The following is a 20326-nucleotide window of genomic DNA, read 5'->3' as shown; positions in this document are numbered from 1 at the left end:
CTGCGTCCAGAAAGCAATGCTCTGCCGGGGACCAGGAGGGAGCGACAGCCTGCAGCAGCGCCGCAGAACACCGGGGGAGGTGAGTACTGATTTTTTTTTGACACTTTCTTTTTTTTGTATTACCGGCGTATAAGACGCCCCCCGACTTCAGAGCAGGTTTTTCGGGGTTCAAAAGTCGTCTTATACGCCAGTATATACGGTATTTATTTTTAACCCATTCCCTGCTCAGATATTTTTTAAAGAAGTTGTCCAATTGTAAACTTTTGATGGCTTATTTGCAGGATAGGCCAGACAAGTGGGGTTGTGCACTGAGCTGAATTCTGCAGGAAACTGTCAACTCTGTTCTCACTGCAATGGCCAGACTTGGTACTTCAGACAAAGTCCCCTTTGAATCGAATGGAAATTTTGCCTGTAATACCAAGCCTAGCCAATGCAGTGAGAACAGAGTTATCTGCTTCCTGCATAAATCAGCTCAGTGGGTGAGCACACTGGCCTGGTGAACAGCCCATTGGAGGGAGTTCTGGGCAACAGATCCCCACTAATCTACTATTGATAGACTGTCCTAAGGATAGGCCATGAGTAGTATGCAACTAGACAACAGCTTTAAACTGTAACTATTGTATGACTTTCACTGTACCTGGAATTGTTATGAATGGACAATAATGGTCTTGAGATAGAAAGTCTGTAGACCCAGTCTTTAAGTCCATTTACAATGGTCAATTATGATCATTTGTTTAGATTCTGAGGAGTGTACTGATGAAAGTAACCACCTGTTTGCCATTTGTGAGTGCTTTCAAAACTTTTTCTGTGTATAGTGGCATTTTGATATGAAGCCCTTTGTCAAGTCACACTTTCTTCTGAAAGTCAAAAGACATAAAAATTTGTTACAATGCCATTAGTAGCATTATAAAATGCCACAAGTGCTGGAGACTTGACACACTTTTGGGGGCCTTCTTACTATAGTTTTTACCTTACACTGCATTAATAAATCTACCCCAGTTTTCTTGCACCATTTTGATTGTAACTTAAAATAATCAAACAATTTAACTCATTCCCATTTGACACAAAGTAGGCAAATTTTATCCTACAAACTTTAAAATAGCGACAAAATTGTAATAGTAAATACCAAAGAGGAATTGTTAGTTCTGAATCTTTCATGATGGTTTATATTACAATTCAGAAGCATAATGAGAACTAAAAAAACCCTCAAGTCACTTGACAACACATCATGTAGCAAGGTACAAAAAAAATCTAAACAAAACATGGCATGCAGAATTTATTTAAGTTACAGGTTTCTCATAAAATATTCAAACCTGACTAGATCGATATAGGGGCACTTCTATACCCTGATGTCGGCCCTGGAAAAAATGACAAATTGCATTAGACATAACTCTTGGAAATTGTTACAAGTTTTAACCTCTTGTTCCACCAAAATAAATAGTTAAAGAGGTATCAGCGTCTTTATTTTTGATAACGTAGGGGAATGCTGTAAAATAAAAAACAAGACTCTACTGGCTTCTTTCACTACCCGTCACTACAGTTGGTGTCCCTCTCCAAGGATCCACTCCTGTACTTAGACGTAGGTACCATGGAGGGCAGAAATTGGTCGCGGCTGTCACATGCTTAGACAGGATGTGAGGCGAGAGTAAAACTGGTGAGTATAATCTTGATTTTTATTTTACAGCATAAGTCCACTTTATAAACCAAAGAAATGAAAGCCCCTGGAAAACCTCTTCCAGGTCTGCTCAGCTGTTTGTCATGGACTTTGTTCATAATGGAAGCAACGACGCTACGCCAGACTGGGTGTACGACGGATCCTATTGACCAGGGCTCTGTCGTTGTGTGTGGCGATTGAGGCTCTAAACAAATCCTCTGCTGACAGTGTGAACAACAACGTGTTCACTTAACAATATACCGTAAGAGAAACAGATTAGAGCTAAAAGGCAATTGCTGCACTGATATCACATGCAGGCACCTTCCATAAGATTACAATGCTTGACCTATTGACACCGAATAATGATATGTGATGTTACAGTTTCTGTTTTTCTCATATGGAATATCGTCTGAGTTAGGCCGCCTGCACACGGGCGGAAATCCCGCCGCGGGATTTCCGCCACTGAAAGTTTGCATAGGAGTGCATTACAATACGCACTCCTATGCAGACGGCCGCGGTTTGGCCGCGCGAAATCTCGCGCGGCAAACAAACCGCGGCATGTCCTATTTTTGTGCGGGGCACGCACTCACCTGGCCGCCGGCTCTGGTCTGCGCATGCCACAGCCGGCACATGAAAGAGCTGGGGCCGCCAGGCGCGGGAGAGTACGCACTCGTCCCTGCAGGCTCTCGGGTCGGGTCCCGCGGCGAGAATTCTCGCTGCCGGATCCGACCCGCTCGTCTGCAGGCGGCCTAAGGGTGCCTGCACACGAACGGAATTTGTAGCGCGTTATTTTAGGCACATTATCTGCCCCAGACCGCAGCCAATATACTCCTATGAGGATCCGCAGTTGTCCCCAGACGGACGGGTTTGTATCGCGTTTTTTCACGCGCGTGAAAAAATCTGCGACCTGTTCTAATTTGGGTCGGATTCTGCGCGTGAAGCCTCCAATACAAGTGAATGGGTGCGTTTTTTCACGCAGTACATCCGCAGTGCAGCTGCGGATGGAGTCACTGGTTGCTATGACTACAGGAAGTAGGCATGGTAGGAGGCGTCCCAACACACAGTACAGAGCTTCACAGGCAAATTTGTAGAGGGAGATAGGTAGTATTTCTTGCCAATGCAGGATGTAAGAATGCAAAATCTGTAGTAATGAATTCCTCTTGTGAATTTTTTTGCAGTGACTGAAATAAAGTCACGCTGGAGAAGTGCCTAAAAAAATTTACATGGATCAACCATGCCCACAAAGACATCAATAATTTAACGGTGCTCGCACAAGCAAGAGGGACAAAACGGAGTCTGGGTGTTGGTTTTTAAGCTGTTTTCCAAGGAATGGGCAGTTCTCTAGGGGTTGGGTTTACAATAAGGGGTGTCTGCTGGTTTTTCTGCGCGTTTTTTTCCGCAACACATCCGCGCGTGATTTTTCACGCATCTGCACCTATCCGCAAGCACATTTAGGCCTCATGTCCACGGGGAAAATCAGGCCGGCTCCGGATTCTCCATGTAGAATCTGCAGCGGGTCCCTCCTGCCCCGCGGACATGAGGGCTGAAAATAAGAATAAATAAGAATAAACTCACCTCCCACCCGCTCCGTTTCTTCTCTGCGTCGCGGCCGGATCTTCTTTCTTCGGCTCGGCGGATGCGCAGGATGACGTCGGTGACGTGCCCCGCGCATGCGCCGTCCCGAAGAAAAAAGATCCGGCCGCGACTGAGAGAAGATGGCGCCGCGGCGAAGAGAAGAGACGGAGCGTGTGAGTAAAATCTGATTTTTGTCTCCCGCGGATCCGGACGGCTTCCATAGGCTTCAATAGAAGCCCGCGGGAGCCCCGCATGAAAATGGACCATGGTCCAGATTTTTTCATGCTCCATTTTTTTAAAAATCCCTTTTATTGACCATCCGCGGGTATTTATCTACCCTGCGGGTGGTCAATGCATCCCTATGGGGTGCGGATCCGCGGGCAGGAGAAGAGTTAAAATCTGCTGCGGATTTTAATTCTTATTTTGCCCGTGGACATGAGCCCTTAGGTACCATACGCGCGTGAAAATCCGCTAGCGGAATCCGGTACGCTCGTGTGCAGGCGGCCTAAAGGGATTTTCCTACCTCTCATTTTTATGAACTCTAGGACTGCTAGAGGGGCTACTATAACAGTGGTCTTGAGTTCAGTTTCACCTGCAAGACCACTGTGAGGAAGAGTTTGCATTGAGCACTGCCCTTAGCTGTTGTCATGTCTCCTTTAGAGCGAAGCGCTTGAGTGCTGCTGTACTAAAACTCCTCCTTGAAGTAGCCGTGAGGGTCAGGAGGAACAGGGGACGCAGGAACCCCGTTTTGGTAATGGAGGTCCCCCACTGTGGGACCCCCAGCAATCAAACAGTTAACTCCTATCCTGATGACAGGTTGTAAGTGCAATTGGTGGGAAAACACGTTTATTTGAAAAAACAACATAGAATTGTAGTCCTGACCTTACTGTGAAGGTGGTGGGGTATGATGGTATGCACAAGCCTGCTCTTCATTGACACAGCGGCAAGGAAAAGGAAGCAAACCTTCTGGATATACCTGGATTTCTACATTGTATTTGTCTAGAATTGGGACTTCAATAGCAATCTAAGCAAGCTGATAACACAAACAGTTGTATCCTTCATGTCTTTTAATGAACGTAGAGTAAACCCTTATAGTACAGGGAGAAAATGTAAATGAACCCTTTATTTTGAAAACCTATAAATCCCCCTTTAGCACCAATCACCTGCACTAAATGTTTCCTGGCCTATACCTCCATACAATACGAGTTCATCAATATTTCTGAAATGCCTTCGGGTCTTGCTACAGCATCTCAGTAAGGTTAACCCCTTAATGACATGGCCTATTTTGAGCTTAAGGACGCAACGATTTTTGGCGGCTTTTCATCTCCATTTTTCAAAAGCCATAACTTTTTCACTTTTCTGTCGACGCGGCCATATAAGGGCTTGTTTTTTGCGTGGCGTACTGTAGTATTTGATGGTGCCGTTTTTGGGTACATAGACTATATTGTAAAACTTTTATAATTTTGTTAATGATAATATGGAGAGAAAACGCATCAATTCTGCCATACATTTTTTTACAGTGTTAGGCCGCCTGCAGACGAGCGGAAATCCCGCCGCGGGATTTCCCGCGGGATTTCCGCTGCTGAAAGTCTGCATAGGAGTGCATTACAATACGCACTCCTATGCAGACGGCCGCGGTTTGGCCGCGCGAAATCTCGCGCGGCAAACAAACCGCGGCATGTTCTAATTTTGTGCGGAGCACGCACTCACCTGGCCGCCGGCTCCGGTCTGCGCATGCGCCGGCTGCGCGGCAGCCGGCACATCAAAGAGCCGGGGCCGCCAGGCGCGGGTGAGTACGCGCTCGTCCCTGCAGGCTCTGGGGTCGGATCGCGCGGCGAGATTTCTCGCTGCCGGATCCGACCCGCTCGTCTGCAGGTGGCCTACATCATGCAGCATAAATGACAATATTTTTCCTGCAGGTCGATACGATTACAACGATACCAAAATTCTTAGTTTTTTTATGTTTTTACACTTTTCTGCAATAAAAACACTTTTTTGGAATTTTTTTTTTCTAAATCACTGCATTCAAAGTCATAACTTTTTTAATTTTCCATGGACGGAGTTCTGTGAGGGGTTATTTTTTGCGAGACGAGCTGTAGCTTTTATTGGTACCATTTTGGGGTACATATGGCTTTTTGGATCACTTTTATTTTGTTTTTTTGGAGGCAAAATGCTAAAAAGTAGCATTTTGCCTCAGTTTTTAAACGTTTTTTTACGCTTTTTGTCGAGCAGGATAAAAACCGTGTGCAATTTATTGTACAGGTTGTTGCGGATACGATGATACCAAATATGTGGGATTTTATTTTTTTTTATGCTAGTATGAGAAAGCATCTAAAAAGGTTTTTATTTTTTACATTTTTATTTTTTGCACATTTTTATTTATTTATTTTTTTTTTACACCATTGGTGTACCTCTGGGGGACTTACACCATACTACCGATAATCGCTGCAATAAGGCATTGCAGGACTTCTCTCCTGCAATGCCTTCTCGCTTATTACAGCGATCATAGGCAATGGCAATACAGGACGCTGGCATCTGGTGTCCTGTTGCCATGGCAACCAGCCGAGCTCTCTGAGATAATATCGCGAGAGCCCAACAACATCACAGACAGAGTGCGCTCCCTCTGTGAACCCTTCCCATGCCGCGATCTACAAGGATCACAGCAGGGAAGAGGTTAACAACAGGGGGCACATCTCCGATGCACCCCTGCTGTTGCAGAGGGAGGTCGGCTATCACTGACAGCCGGCTCCCGCTGCCGGATAGCGTGATATCGCATAGGATCTCGGGTTATCCCCAGGACTATGTTTACGCCCTGTTGCAGGAAGTACCCTGCTGCCAGGACGTAAACTTAAACCCTGGAGCGGGAAGGGGTTAAAGTCAGAACTCTGACTTGGCTACTCAATAGAGATGAGCGAGCACGCTCGGATACAGCAGTTAATCTCGGGGTTAGCCAGCCATGTGGACGAGTTTTCTCAGAAATCTCGTCCACACGGGACAGCCAATCCGCAGCGGTAAGTTAGGCAGGAACCGCGCTGCTACGGCGACCACTTTACAATATGCAGCATGTTTATTTATTTTCTCATTCCGCTGTGGCTGCGCTCTCCTCTATGGGAGTGACGGCCGCAGCGGAAGAGCGAGCGGCCGGGCCGCTTCAAAGCCGCCGTGGCGCTTCTCCCGGCGGAAATCTTGCGGTTTTTGCGAGATTCCCGGCGGGATTCCGCCCCGGGGAAGATCTCTCTCTCACACTCTCCCCCGCTGCTCACCTCCACCCCCCCCCCCCACCCCGAGCACACTCGGACCAGTAAGAGTAGATACTCGAGAAGAGCGATGGTCGCTCGAATAACTGCTGTATCCGAGCATGCTCGCTCATCTCTACTACTCAACCATTTTCCAGTTGATATATTTGTGTACTTTGAGTCCCTTCAGCTTGAGGTCACAGACAGCTTCCTTAGGCTGCCTGTCCACGGATGTTGATATCCTGCGGCGGATCTCTGCCGTGGGAGCCGCCGCCGGGGAGCAGGAGCCAGCTGACAGATCTTTTTTGTGGTGAGCCAGACAGATAGGCTCACCGCGGAGGATCGTGGCAATTCGCAGCATGCTGCGATTTGCCATCCGCGAGCAGAGAATCGCCCATTCTGCTCTTGGAGTGATCTTAACAGGATGTCTAGTTCTAGGTAGAGTAGCAACAATCAGGAATTTTCTCTATTTGAAGATAATTTGTCTAAATATTACTGTACACCAGGTCTTTAGCAATACTTTCATAGCCTTTCCAGCTTCATGTGTCTCTATAACAAGTCTTCTGAAAATTGTGTGCATTAAGCAATGGTTCACAATAACCAATCATTCTTTAGAAATTATTTGTCAGTAACCAGGCTTTGTGTTCCTTCATTTAAATGGCCAAAGCATGTGTGAAACCACATTTCCAATGTCATCTCCTTAATTGCAATATCTTTTGACAATCAGCTGTTCTAAAAGTCATTAACACAGTTCACTTACTTTATCTCCCTGCAATATGGATGTCACTCAATGTGCTTAAGGCCTAATGCACACAAGCGTAGCAAATACAGCCCCATAGGACGTGCGTTGAAAAATGCATTTCCATGCCCAAGAGCAGAAATCAACTTCGATATTCTGCTCATGGGGTGGAAATCATGATATGTCCTATTTCAGTGCAAGGCTCGCACGTCCGCGTCATCGCTGACGCGCCAGCTCTGCACTGTGCACGTACTGCTGTGCGCCAGCCGTCACATCCACAGCGCAGAATAAAGACGCCGGACAGAGAAGCCGCAGGGGCACAGGGTCACATCCCTCTGCGAGAATCTCGCAGTCGGAATTGGCCCAGCCATCTGCATTTGACCTAAGAAGATATATGAATGGTACAACTGTTTATAAGTTATTAGTTTAGCTTGTTATCCAATTACATGTATACAAAAATACAATCAAACTCATTTTATTAGCAATCAATCCAGGTAATTCCAAAGGTTTTACTTACTTTTTCTTGTAACTGTATGTTACTAGACAGTATATGAGTCGAGTTGTACATTTTAGGCTGAATGCATACGGGCGGAAATTCCGTGGCAAGATTTCACGCAGAATTTTCGCCGTTGCACGCTGTCATAGAATTGCATTAGTTTATTAAATCCTATGCAGACAGCTGCAATTTCACTGCCTGAAAACTCACACGGTAACAAAGTCGCAGCATGTCCTATTTCGGTGCGAGCCTCGCCGGCTCTGCACTGCACATGAGGGGCTGTGCGCCAGCCGGCCCATCGCAGAGCAGAGAGAGAAGACGCTGGACAGATAAGCGAGAGGTCAATGCAGAGGCACGGGTCGCATCCCGCTGCTCGCAATCGGAATCCAACCCGGCCATCTGTATTCACCCTTAGACATGCATGCCATGAAAGACTCAAAAGCACAAGTACAATTTAAGTTCTATGTAATGTAAAGAGCGTCTTCTTTAGAATCAAACAATCATCCTAATAAGTAAAAAAGGGACAGTGTTAAACAAATGCCGAAAAACTAAATATCAATTTAATTTTATTAAATATAGGTTAAGGCCACTCTCACAGTGTCGGCAAAACGCCCGTAATTTTGATCGCAGTGTTTTGCCACATTTTTACCGTCACACAGCGGATTTCTTAGCGCACCACATCATTGTGATGGGTGATCAGGTGCGTTAAAAAGCGTGAAAACACTGCAAAAAAGAGCAGACAGAGCTCGAAATTGGGGTGTTAGGAAAAGCCACGTTCGAGCGCAGGTCTGTGGGGCCTTATCAAAATTAATGGGAGTGTTATACCGCGACGTTCAAAATGCAGCGGTAATTGCAGTAAAAAGCGCATGTGTAAGACAGACCTAGGTTGCAAAATGAACTTTAAGGAGGGTGTATCATGCCAAAGTGCATGACCATTTTCTTTTATAAATCAATAGCCTACTCATCCCCCAAAATAAAAATAGACCTATTAAAACATTAAAAAAATATATTTTATTTTAAAAGGGGATCTGTCAGCTAGTTTGAGCCCTATAATCTGAGTTTATGGACTCAAAGTAGCTGATCTGCAGAGTTCGGAAATGTAAGTTTTATACTTACCTTCCCTGCCGTTACCCTCCATTGTCAGCGCTCAAACCCGCTGCTGAATGCATTGAGCGGAGTACACAGGCAATCATTAAGTTGTCCTCCCATACATCATACAGGTGTACATACATCTTTCTTCTATCACGCTCAGCACAAGAAATGTTCTGCTGCATTTCCATTTTATTCTACACAACCAGTAGCTCATGTGGCTTGCGGCTGACGGCTAGACCAAAACACTTGCAGGGGGTATAGTAAACAGCCAAAACTTATGATTTTTTGTAGTGCAGGGGAAGGCCATGACAGCTCCTTACATTTTTAGAGGAGAATGCTGTAACGGCACTGCAGCTGTTTTCACCTGCAGGACATCACATAATTCACTGCATCCTATGCTGTTCAGGATACTGCCCTACTACACATGGTATATACTGGTCCAGAGTCCCAGACATGGCTCCTCACTTCCTCCCTATTACTTGCCCCCTCTAGTATGGGTGTATAGTCATGCCTAAATGTTAGGATATGTTCACAGCACGTTTGAATTTCCTTCTAGATGTTCTGTCCTAAATTACGTTCCAAATCTCAAAAATGGAACAAAACGCAGTGAACAAAAAAAATCTACGTCTGCCATTCTACAAATCTGCTCAAAAGGAACCAACAGGTTTCCACTCTGGCAGGTTTCTCTGTTTTCATCAATGCACTACAAGGCATTTAAAGGGATTTTGTTATCAGGTTCATGCCACAGGCAGCATGAACCCCGGGACAGATATGCACGGTGCCCCCGTGGATGTCTTATTCTGAAACACTGCAGTGTTTCAGAATAACCACATTTTGAAGTTTCAACGGAGCTCTGAGTCCGGGAGGCGGACCACAACTGCTTCTTCCTACCAACATTTCCAGAGTGACAGATCTCTCCCTATATAAAAGCAGGGAGACAGCGGTCACTGTGGGCAGAGAGAGGCAGATGCGGCCCACCTCACAGACTTGGACTTCAGTTCCGATTCAAGCTTCAAAGTGTCGTTATTCTAAAATACTGCAGCGTTTCAGAATAAAACTTCAACAGGGGCACTATGTATGCTACCCGTGGTTCGGACAGCATGAATATAATGCTAGAATCCCTTCAATTTTCCACTAATGACTTTCAGGTAACATCTGGCTGTGGTGTTTTTAGCCAAAAAAAAAAAACGGGTAAGAAAGAAAAACACAAAACACTACTGACATGCATTTTACCTAAAAACCACTGTGAGAAACCACTCATATGTAGCTTCTTAGACTAATAAAGTATTCAAGCATGCACGTTAAGTATGATTGTGTAGAGTCAGCTATTTCTGGCATACTTTTGTACCCTATTTTTTTTCCACATAAGGCCATTTTTTTTAGATGGCTGAAGAAAGGAGCACCAAAAGCTGCAAGACGCACAAGATTTTTCTTCATGTAAGAGAATAGTTGTTTCCTATACATGAACAGAACTACTGTGTCGGTAGATCCTGTCCAGACTTGCACCATTCAGTGCTTTATTCCTCGGATCCTTAGAGTAGGCAGCGGTCCTAGAAATGGATCACCACACTATAACAGTTGTGTGAGACACAAGCATACCAGGTGAGCAGCTTGTAACGTTTCCCATAATATTAATGCCCTAGGAGTCTTCACATGAGGCACTTGTCTCATGGCAGGAAAAGGTGCTTGTGAAGTATTTGCTAAAGACTATAAAGCCATATTATGACAGAAATTTATAAGAAAAAAGTGGCAAATTGTGCTTAAAAGGCCACTCTGGTGGAAACACATTTTTCCACCCCTGACCCCCTCCCTTGATTACCTGTCACACTCCAGAGGTCTCTTCTGTGTATTGCAGACACTTCCATGCAGTGCAGCCCCGTCTAATGCTTGTCAGGCACCATCTTGATGGTGAGATTGTTTACTTTCACTTTCAGATCTATCCTATGATGTATCAGTACAGCATTAGCTAGAGGATATAATATTTCTGCCTGCTGGGGGGCCATTTATTATTAACTTGTATATTCACCTAAATAAGCTACAAATCATAAGTATACAGCCTCAGTGTTGAGCTCTGAGGTCCTCTATTATAAATGAGCAAACAACATTAGATAAGCGCCTCGCTGACGAAAAAGATAAAGCAGTCAAAATGGATAGCCCAGAGTGAATGAACGGTGTGCACTCACCTGGTGCCCGGTGGACTTCTTTGGTTAGAGAAACCACCGGCACCCAAATCCACGATCTCCTTGAGTATAAACCTCTGACTCACAATCCAGCTCCCTGGAGAGACGTCTTGGGGAATGTAACCCATTCAGGGCCAAGAAAGATCCACTCACAATAGTAAAATGATCCCAGCGCTCCAGAGTACTGAAGCTGTATACCGTTATCACACAGGGTAAAGGTTTTTAATCCAACGCGTTTCGGCAATTTCCATTTGCCTTTCTCGTATATACTCCGGAGCGCGGGGATTTTTTCACTATTGTCAGCTATTATAAATGTGTGATCATCATCAGTAACTGTGATAGGAGTGCCTGTGCCCTCACTTAATGCAGTTTCTGTGGTATGATTCATGCACCAGCATCATTCATACCATGAAATTGACTAGTTTCAGATAACTTAATCCCAAGTAAATCTGAGCTGGTCATAATTAAGATTACATGACCCTCCGAGGAGAAACAAGCGAAAAGTTGTTTTTTTTAATGTATACTTTCTCCATTTTCCTCCAGTTGCCCGGCAGAGGCTTCCCTGGTCTCACGTCCATCTCTGCACCTTGGCCTTCATCAATGATGCATCAGGGTGCATTTACACTCACAAATGCAATAAAGGCTGAGAAACTTGGGCTGATATTGCACTTGCAAACCAGCAATTTTTATGCGGGTGCGGTGTTTTGCCAGAAAATTGCATCATAGTCACATTAGTGTACTTGCGATTTTCACACGTGAAAGGCTCCCATTATTCCCTATGGGAGAAAATACGCATTGCACTTACATGTACATGCAAGGGAGATGCAATTTTTTTCTTCTCCCATAAGGATGAATGGGCAATTCTTAAACCAAATTGCCCAAAATAGGACATGCAGCAATTTTTCTCTCACATCACTTCGTCTTTCAGCACTGCAATAGAACGATCCCACCTGTAAATCCACCCACTAAAAATAATGTGTTATTTTCCTGTGCATCCCGCAACCTATAGAAATAGTTCATATAAATGCATTCTCAGGCCGACAAAATCAAAATGCGATTACTGGAGGCCAGAATGAGACCCACGGGAGACCAGGCAAGCCTCTACATGGGAGCAGGGACATGATGGGGAAGACCCTTTTTAATCCGATCCACAGAGGTAAATTTGCAAGCAAATGGAGTAAAATTTGTTGCTGCAGAATTCACTATGGATTTGCTGCTGAAAATCCAGATAGAATTTGCACAGCAAATCCAGACCATTCGGACACACAAGGAAATTGTTAGTGACCGGTCTGTTTTTGATCCTTCATCATACCATTACAAGTGTCATTGCTTTTTCTGTGAAGCATTCTATTTTTTTAATGCCACCGTTTTAGGGTCCATATACCGTAGTTATTAATTCATTCAGAAATAAAAAAAAAACAGCACTTGCAAACTTATATTTTTAGCATCTTACGTCTTACACCTTCAACTTTCAAAACTATTTGAAAATCTCGTCCACCGTAGTGAACGTGTTTCATCTACTGCAGCTGAGTGATTCATCTAGAAGGAACACATTATGAAATGATGTAGAAAGAACTCTATGCTTTACCGTAGGGAAATCTGGTTACACTGTAGTGCCACATTTTACTCTGATTACTAAAGGTGTATTCCATCCCCTATCCAAAGGACAATGATCTGGGGGGGGGGGGGGGATCATGGACCCTTGTTAATCACGGGAGAGTCGTGTAGCCTTGAATGAATGGAAACAGGACCTCCATTCCTATGATCGGCAGGGTTTTTATTAAAAAAAAAGCATTAGAAAAAACACCTTCTGACAGGGAAGGTGATCAATGAGTGGAACAGGTTATTACGGGAGGTGGCGAGTTTTCCTTCAATGCAAGTGTTCAAACAAAGGCTGAACTGATATCTGTCTGGGATGATTTAGGCCCTCTGTCCACGGCCAACGCGAAATATCACTACCGATATTTTGCCGCGGGGGAGGAGGGAAGGGGGTTCAGAGTTGACAGGTCTCCAAGATGAGCCTATCTAATAGATAGGCTCACTGCGGAGAATTGCGGCAATCGCAGCATGCCACAATTTAAATCCTGCGAGTGGAGAATCGCTATGATTCTCTTCTCATGGACACCAGTGCTGCGCTTTCCATAGCAACCCTATGGAATGCTTTACAGAACGTGATCTGCGGGCGATTTATCATCCATGGATCATCTCCCGTGGACAGCCAGCCTTAGTAATCCTGCACTGAGCAAAGTGTTGCACCAGATGACCCTATCGCCTATCTTGGGGATAACTTTATGTTACTGGAATACCCCTTTAGAGAATTAAATTGGCTTGTCCAGTCTTATGTCCCTAAAGTTCAAAGAGCTTGTCTCACGATATCAACTCCACAAGGCCTATTAGAACAAATGGACACCATAAAAAGGCTCCGCCGTTGGAGGTTCCTGTCAATGATCTGGATTGGAGAGCTGCAGGCAGACTCGTGCTCTTGCCATCGTTATCTTACATGGTGGACTATTCTGTACATTACCAGACGATTCCTCCGCTGAGGCGGCTGCTGCACTGATTAAAAGAAGGAAAGCTTTTAATTTGCTTCCACTCCGTTTTATCAGGGGTTGAAAGAAACAACGCTGAAGCCTGCGCCATTCATTCTGTAAACATATGAAGGAAACCTAATGGAACAGAAGCAAACTGAAGGCTTCCTGTTTTGTTGAATACCCACTAAAACTAATGAGGAAAAAAACAAACATTTAATTTAGTTTTCTTCTCCAAAAGAATGAAACTGAAAGAAGGAAAGCATTGACACAGATGTGACTGATCCCTCAGCAACAGGTTGGCTTCATGAGACTGCTTTAAAATAGGTGAGGGTCTAACCTCTGAAATCTGCACCCATCTAGAATTGTGGCCCCCAACTGACAAGCGGTCATTATTATTGTGGGGCAGCTACTGAAGAGATATGTTCACAAAGCAGAATCCGCCACAGAATTTTCCATGTGGATTCCGCCTCTTCAACTGTGTCAAATATCTACAGCCATTGTGCAGTGGATCCACTCATGGTTTTAGCCTTCTCAATGGCCAAAATCCACATGTGGGATATCCAATGCAGTTCAGCACAGAATGCCGGCAAGACGTACCATGTCACATCTTCACGCAGATCTGCGCAGAAATATACTGGATACTCCCACACATGGTTTCTGCGCATTGAGAAGGCTAAAGCGTGAGTAGATCAGCGGCAGAATAGCTACAGTTTTGCCACAGTTAACTCTTTCCAATCCAATTTCTATCCTGGTTTTCCTAGGGAATGGGGGCTTACTCTTTTTCTGCCGTTATAAAACGGTGCTATCTGCTGGCTAAAGCAAGTACCGTGTTTCCCCGAAAATGAGACAGTGTCTTATATTAATTTTTGTTCAAAAAGGTTTAACCTTTTTACATGTATAGCTGCCTGGACACTATTTAAATTGACTTTTTTAATTAACCGTTAGCAGGGCTTAATTTTGGAGTAGGGCTTATATTTCAAGCATCCTCAAAAAGCCTGAAAAATCATTTTGCATCCTCAAAAATCCTGGAAAATCATGCTATGTCTTATTTTCCGGTTATGTCTTATTTTCAGGGAAACAGGGTACTACATGAGGTGACACGATGGATAGGCTCCAACCCCAGAGAGGCTGGCAATATACAGTAAGAGAACCCTGACAGATGTCTTCCAACATCGGAGCTGTACAGCCCTAAATCATGTCTTTAGACGTCAGACAGTGGATTGGAAAGGGTTAAGGCCTCCTGTCCACAGGCGAATTTTCACTGCGTTCCCCGTGGCCATAATCCGGCTGTGGGAAACGCAGTGAACGCTTTCCATAGCGTTACTATGGAAAGCGCAGCCCCGCTGTCCACGAGCGGAGTATCAAAGCGATTCTCCGCTCGCGGGATTTAAATTGCAGCATGCTGTGAATTGCCGCGATTCTCCACGGTGAGCCTGTCAGATAGGCTCAGCGTGTAGAGTTGTCAGCTCTCCCCGGCGGCGGCTCCCGCGGCGCAGATCTGCCACAGGATATCGCTACACCCATGGACAGGAGTCCTAAAGAGGAGGATTTCACCATGTGTACATACCCTTAAAGGTTACTTCAAATGTAAACACGTCTAAAATACTCACCTTGTTCGGGCTACGTAACATCTGATACAATACAGGCTCCTTATTACAAAAATCAAAAACTACTCGAAATTCTTGCCGCAGACCGTCCACCGTGTGGAAAAGATGGCTGCGTTTTACAGTAGTCTAAAGATAGATGGAGTCTGACTCGGAGCTGGGCTCTAATTCAAGGCAGCGAGCTGTGCTGCCCTGCTGCACACAGAGTGATCGCTCTCTCCCTATACACAAAAGGGGACAAGGCTGTCAGTCTGTGGCAGGCAGAAGCCAGCGTGGCCAGCCTCTGTGACTCAGAGCTCAACTCCAAGTCAAACTTCATGAGCCTGGTGCCAGAACCCCTCTAACCAGCTGACGCATCTAGATATTTTAGGGGTCATTTACATCACCTTTTTGCTTTCCACTTTGCATTTCCAGAAAAAAAAATGGCTCCATTTTAAGGCCGCCTGCACACGGGCGGAAATCACGCAGCGGGATTTCCGCCGCTCAAAGCCTGCATAGGATTGCGTTAACAAACGGAATCCTATGCAGACGGCCACGCGAAACCTCGCGTGGCAAACAAACCGCGGCATGTCCTATTTCTGTGCGGGGCTCGCAGAGCCCCGCACAGAAACATCACTCACCCAGCCGCCGGCTCTGGTCTGCGCATGCGCTGGCTGCCAGCACGAAAGAGCCGGGGCCGCCGGTGAGTACGCGCCTGTCCCTGCAGGCGCTCGGGTCGGGTCCCGCGGCGAGAATCCTCGCCGCCGGGTCCGACCCGCTCGTCTGCAGGCGGCCTAAGTGTCATTGATTTTAACCCTTTCCAGTCCACTGTCTGACCTGTGAAGACATTAGGCTTTAAGGCTGTACAGCTCCTATGTTGGAAGACATCCGTCGGGGTTCTCTTACTGTGTATTGCCAGTCTCTCTGCTGTCAGAGTCTATCCAATGTGTCAATTCATGCAGTACTGGCTTTAGCCAGCATATATTGCCATTGTCTAACGGCAGAAAAAGAGTTAGCCCCCTAGGAAAACCAGCATACAAGTTGGATTGGAAAAGGTTAATGAAACTTTCTGAGATTCAAATACACCCCCCCCCCCCCCCCCCCCGTTTCATTCCACTGCAGATCTATTGTTTCTGCGAAAAAGCGGAAATCAAATGTAAAGGACCCTTCCAATTCATTTTGAGATTATAGTCAATGGGAGACTAAATGGTTTCCATGCCGGTTGTTCGGATCGGTTGTAAATGAACAGAAGACGAGAAAGACAAAATAATAAGAAACGGATTTGTTACATCTTAAGGGCCAGACACTTTTTAGGGGTTTTACCCATGTATTTTACTGCCCTTTTTTTCCCCGTTCAGCTACCAAAATTATTTTTGCTGTGTTTCTTCCATAATATATGGGGCTATTTTTTTTAGATCTTTTCACAGGATTTTTTTGTTTTGAGTTAAAAATATAAAATATATATTTTGTTTTTAACAGTGTTATTTTAGGGTAAATATACAAATTTAAAGAAAAACTACATAAAGGAAAGGTTCACTCTGTTTGTTTCAGATGTTTTAATAACATGTATAGTTTTGGATCAAAGGTCACATATGGCGACTGTTTTCATTGACATGCATATATTTTTTTTATTCAGTAATTTTTTGTTAACTTATTTTAGTGACTATTTTTTTTACCATCTATGGCCCCCATGATGTCATAAGACCTCTGGGGGAGGGGGGGTCAGTCACATTTTATTTTTTTTCTTTCCTTTGAAACTTTTTCACTGTAGTATCCATAGGAGCCCCAGTTACAGGAGAAACCACCCCCTGTAGTGACTGTAGTCACTAACAAAGCTGATCAGGGTCTGCTAGGACCCTGTAGCTCTGCTGTACCAGGGGGCTCCCGGCGGTCACATGATCACCGCGTTGCATAGTGGAATAAACACTTTCACTTCGTACATAGTGCCATGTACCCAGGAAAGGAGAAGGCAGAAGCAGTTAAAAACTAACAGCTGAGGACCTGACCTGCTCCTCCTTGATTGCATGAGAGGCTTTACTCCTGCACCGTATTTTTGCTATTAAAGCCCAGGACCAAGTGTAGTATATTTACCCCAGGTGGTTCTCAAGTGGTTAAAGGGCCACTCTAGTGATATTTTTTATTTAGCTATCCCCCGGTATAAGTCAGCTTAGTATTACCTCAATTAGTTATTTTTGCCTGACTCTCCCAGCATCCTTTTCATCAGAGGGTCATGTGATCTCAGTTCTGACTGGCTCAGATCTACTTAGGGTTATGTATCAAGTTTCTAGTCAATTTCAGTCTGGGTAAGGTACCATTCACACGATCGTCTGCATAAAACACTGCGCATATCTAGACGCTAATGTGAACGGATGAATGAAACTCCATGGCTGTGCATCACGTGCCGAAATCATGGTTGTGTGAATGAGCCCTAATCAGGAACCCTACTACAGAAAGTGCATGGAGGACAACACAGGCTATCCAGTCCCAGTTACTGCTGATGATCACACAGCTCCTGTCATATGGTTATAATGAAGGAGATCACTGCTCATCCTCATGACCATATACATATGGTCTGTAGTTTATTTATGAGAATATAGAATATGATAATTAAACTGTTCCCCCCAGCAGGCAGAAATTGTATAGTCTCGAGCTATTGATGTATTATGGCATTGACACGAAAGTGAAAGTAAAAAGTTAAGAGACTGCACTGCAGGGATGTGGCTGCGACACACAGAGGAGACCTCTAGGCTGGGTTCACATTGAGCGGATTCCGGGAGGAAATCTTGCGATTTAGCCGCTGGAAAAAAAGCGCAAAATTTCCACCGGGAATCTGCTGCTTCAAAACCCGTGGCACATAGACGTTGGTTTTGAAGCGGCCTGGCCGCTCGCTTTTACGCTGTGGCCGGCGCTCACATTGGGGAGAGCGCAGCCGAAGGAAAAAAAAAATTAACATGCTTTGTCGTCCTGTGTGAACGAGATTTCTGAGAAATCTCGTCCACGTGGCTGGCTAATCACGGGATTAGTGGCCGCAGGCGGATTTGCCGCGGCAAATCTGCCCTGTGTGAACCCAGCCTTAGAGTGACAGGCAAGGTGAGGGGGGGGGGGGGGCAAGAATTGAGAAGTCTTTTTGCTGGAGTGGCCCTTTAAAAAATCGACATAGACCGAAGCAAACGGAAACAAACTGATGGAGCCGCTGGAGCAGACAGGTTCCGCCTGCTGGATTTGTTAAAAAAGGAAATTAAAAATGCTGGTGTGAACGGGCCCCAATACTCAAAGAGCGCAGCTCCTGAGGACACGACTTTTGTTTGAAAGTATTTAAGCTGCAAAATGTACTTATGTGACGCAGCTCAGAGACACGGGTATGTGCGGCTGGAGTAACACATAGCGAGATTGAAGAGTGCTACCCCATGTCTGCTAGTCCGTATACAGATAGTCCCCTACTTGCGAACAGGTTCCGTTTCAGGAGCCTGTTCGCAAGTCCATTTGTTCGCAAGTCCATTTGTTCGCAAGTCCATTTGTTCGCAAGTCCGAACAAATGGTTGTATGCGATCCCGCTCCTTACAACGTCGGGTGCCGGCTGTTCTTACAGCGGGCACCCAGCGGCAGCAGTTCCGACGAGCCCCGCCGCTTGTCGGAACTGTTAACACTTTAAATACCGCTGTCAGAGCGGTATTTAAAGTGTTAACAGTTCTGACGAGCGGTGCGGGTCGTCGGAACTGCTGCCGCTGGGTGCCCGCTGTAAGAAACAGCCTGCACCCAACGTTCAGGGGGCCCGTATAGTGTCCCACGATGAGATCGCGGGACACTGTGCGGTTGCTAAGCAGCCGGGGACCTCCTGAAAGGCCCCAGGGCTGCCTATGCAGAGTGCCCATCAAGCGCACGGCTTGATAAGCGCCTTGTATAGACAGCCCTAGGGCCTTTCAGGAGGTCCCCGGCTGCTTAGCAACCGCACAGTGTCCCGCGATCTGACCGGACAGGCTTTTATCAGGCTTGATAGAAGCTTGTCCGGTCCCTGCACAGTATGAGGTAATGCCATAGCATTACATCATACTGTGCAGGGCAGATAGTTCGTATCTTGCAAAATTCGTAAATCGAATGTTCGCAAGTAGGGGACTATCTATACACCCTGAAGACATGACACAGCGGAGCAGCTCTAAGGTCATTCCCACTCTCCCCTGCAGGGGGTTTCCTCTACTGGTGCAGCACTCCGTGTGGTAGTAGCGTTGTGCGGCGCGTCCCAGCACTCGGGGGTACAACTAAACTACATACTCTTGCGTCACAGCTGGCTGTGTGCTCCCCCAGACGGCGGTACAAGACGTGTATATACACGGCCCCCGTCAGAACGGAGTTACTACTGGGGCCACGAAGTCAGCTGGGAGACTGAATGCTCGCTATAAAGCCAAATATCTACAAAACCGTGTCATCACCAGAAAGGAAACGTATTTTACAGGAGGCGGCGTCAGCTCTGTAGCCCGCGGGCAGCGTCAGTGGCCCGCTACATTTCCGGTGCAGTCCAATAGCTCTAGACACCGGGGCCGTCGCGGCGCCCGCAGCCTGCACACCGGGGCCGTCGCGGAGCCTCCTGGTAGCTCTGGCCCGGTAACAAGCAGTGTGGACGGAGCGGACAAAGCTGTGGTGGGCGCGGACGAGCGCAGTCCAGTCCGCCCCGGGAGATGTGTGAGGAGAAGACGGGGAGACGCAGAGAGAAGAGATGGACGCTACAAACCTCGCTGTTAAACGTTTTGACGGCCTCCATGTTGTCGGCTGATGTAGGACGCCGTGTTGTTTGGAGGAGGGGGAGATGAGGAGGAGGAGCGGCAGAAGGAAGTTGCGGCTGCTGGCCGCGGGGGGGCGCTCACACCTCTGTGTGTATTGTTCTCTACGGGGCGCTGCTACCGATGGGAGCTCCTTCATGAGGAGTCGTGACGGGCAGGAAATGGCGGCCGTGCAGCGCGGCCCGCCGCCTCCCGCCGGGGATACTACAGTATTGTGTGCCGGGTGACATAATGAGGCCGAGCGGCCATGCTCTACACATCGGAAAAGGAAACCCGCCCCGCAGGTTGATGGGGAGAGCGGGAAGCATATTTCTGTTTTCAGCCGCACTTAAGCAGCACTGCTGATTAGAGCCACCTGATTGTCTCTTCGGCACCACGTGACTGCACAGCGTGCACGCGGATTGCTACACACTACAGTTAAGCAGACGTGCACTACACTTAAGCAGCAAGGGGTTAGGTTTAGGG

General features: G+C 46.2%; 1 protein-coding gene across 4 annotated transcripts in view; it reads right to left on the bottom strand.

Annotated features, from left to right (window-relative positions):
• The window catches only part of SCAF8 (SR-related CTD associated factor 8), a 585772-nt gene extending 565677 nt beyond the window's left edge, over positions 1-20095 (bottom strand). For 2 of the 4 annotated variants that reach the window (XM_066596059.1, XM_066596058.1), the window contains exons 1-2: positions 19813-20095; positions 1314-1358 (exon numbers count right to left, since the gene is read on the bottom strand). In XM_066596059.1, the coding sequence (XP_066452156.1) occupies positions 1314-1358; positions 19813-19842 (75 nt within the window). In that variant the 5' untranslated portion in view covers positions 19843-20095. The remainder of the gene's footprint in view (positions 1-1313; positions 1359-19812) is intronic. The other 2 variants (XM_066596057.1, XM_066596060.1) reach the window with 2 other exon arrangements.
• Positions 20096-20326: the final 231 nt, after the last annotated feature.

This window comes from Eleutherodactylus coqui, chromosome 3 (assembly GCF_035609145.1).
Source record: "Eleutherodactylus coqui strain aEleCoq1 chromosome 3, aEleCoq1.hap1, whole genome shotgun sequence".
NCBI lineage: Eukaryota > Metazoa > Chordata > Amphibia > Anura > Eleutherodactylidae > Eleutherodactylus > Eleutherodactylus coqui.
Note: the sequence above shows the minus strand (reverse complement) of the source record. Positions and strands in the feature narration are given on the sequence as shown.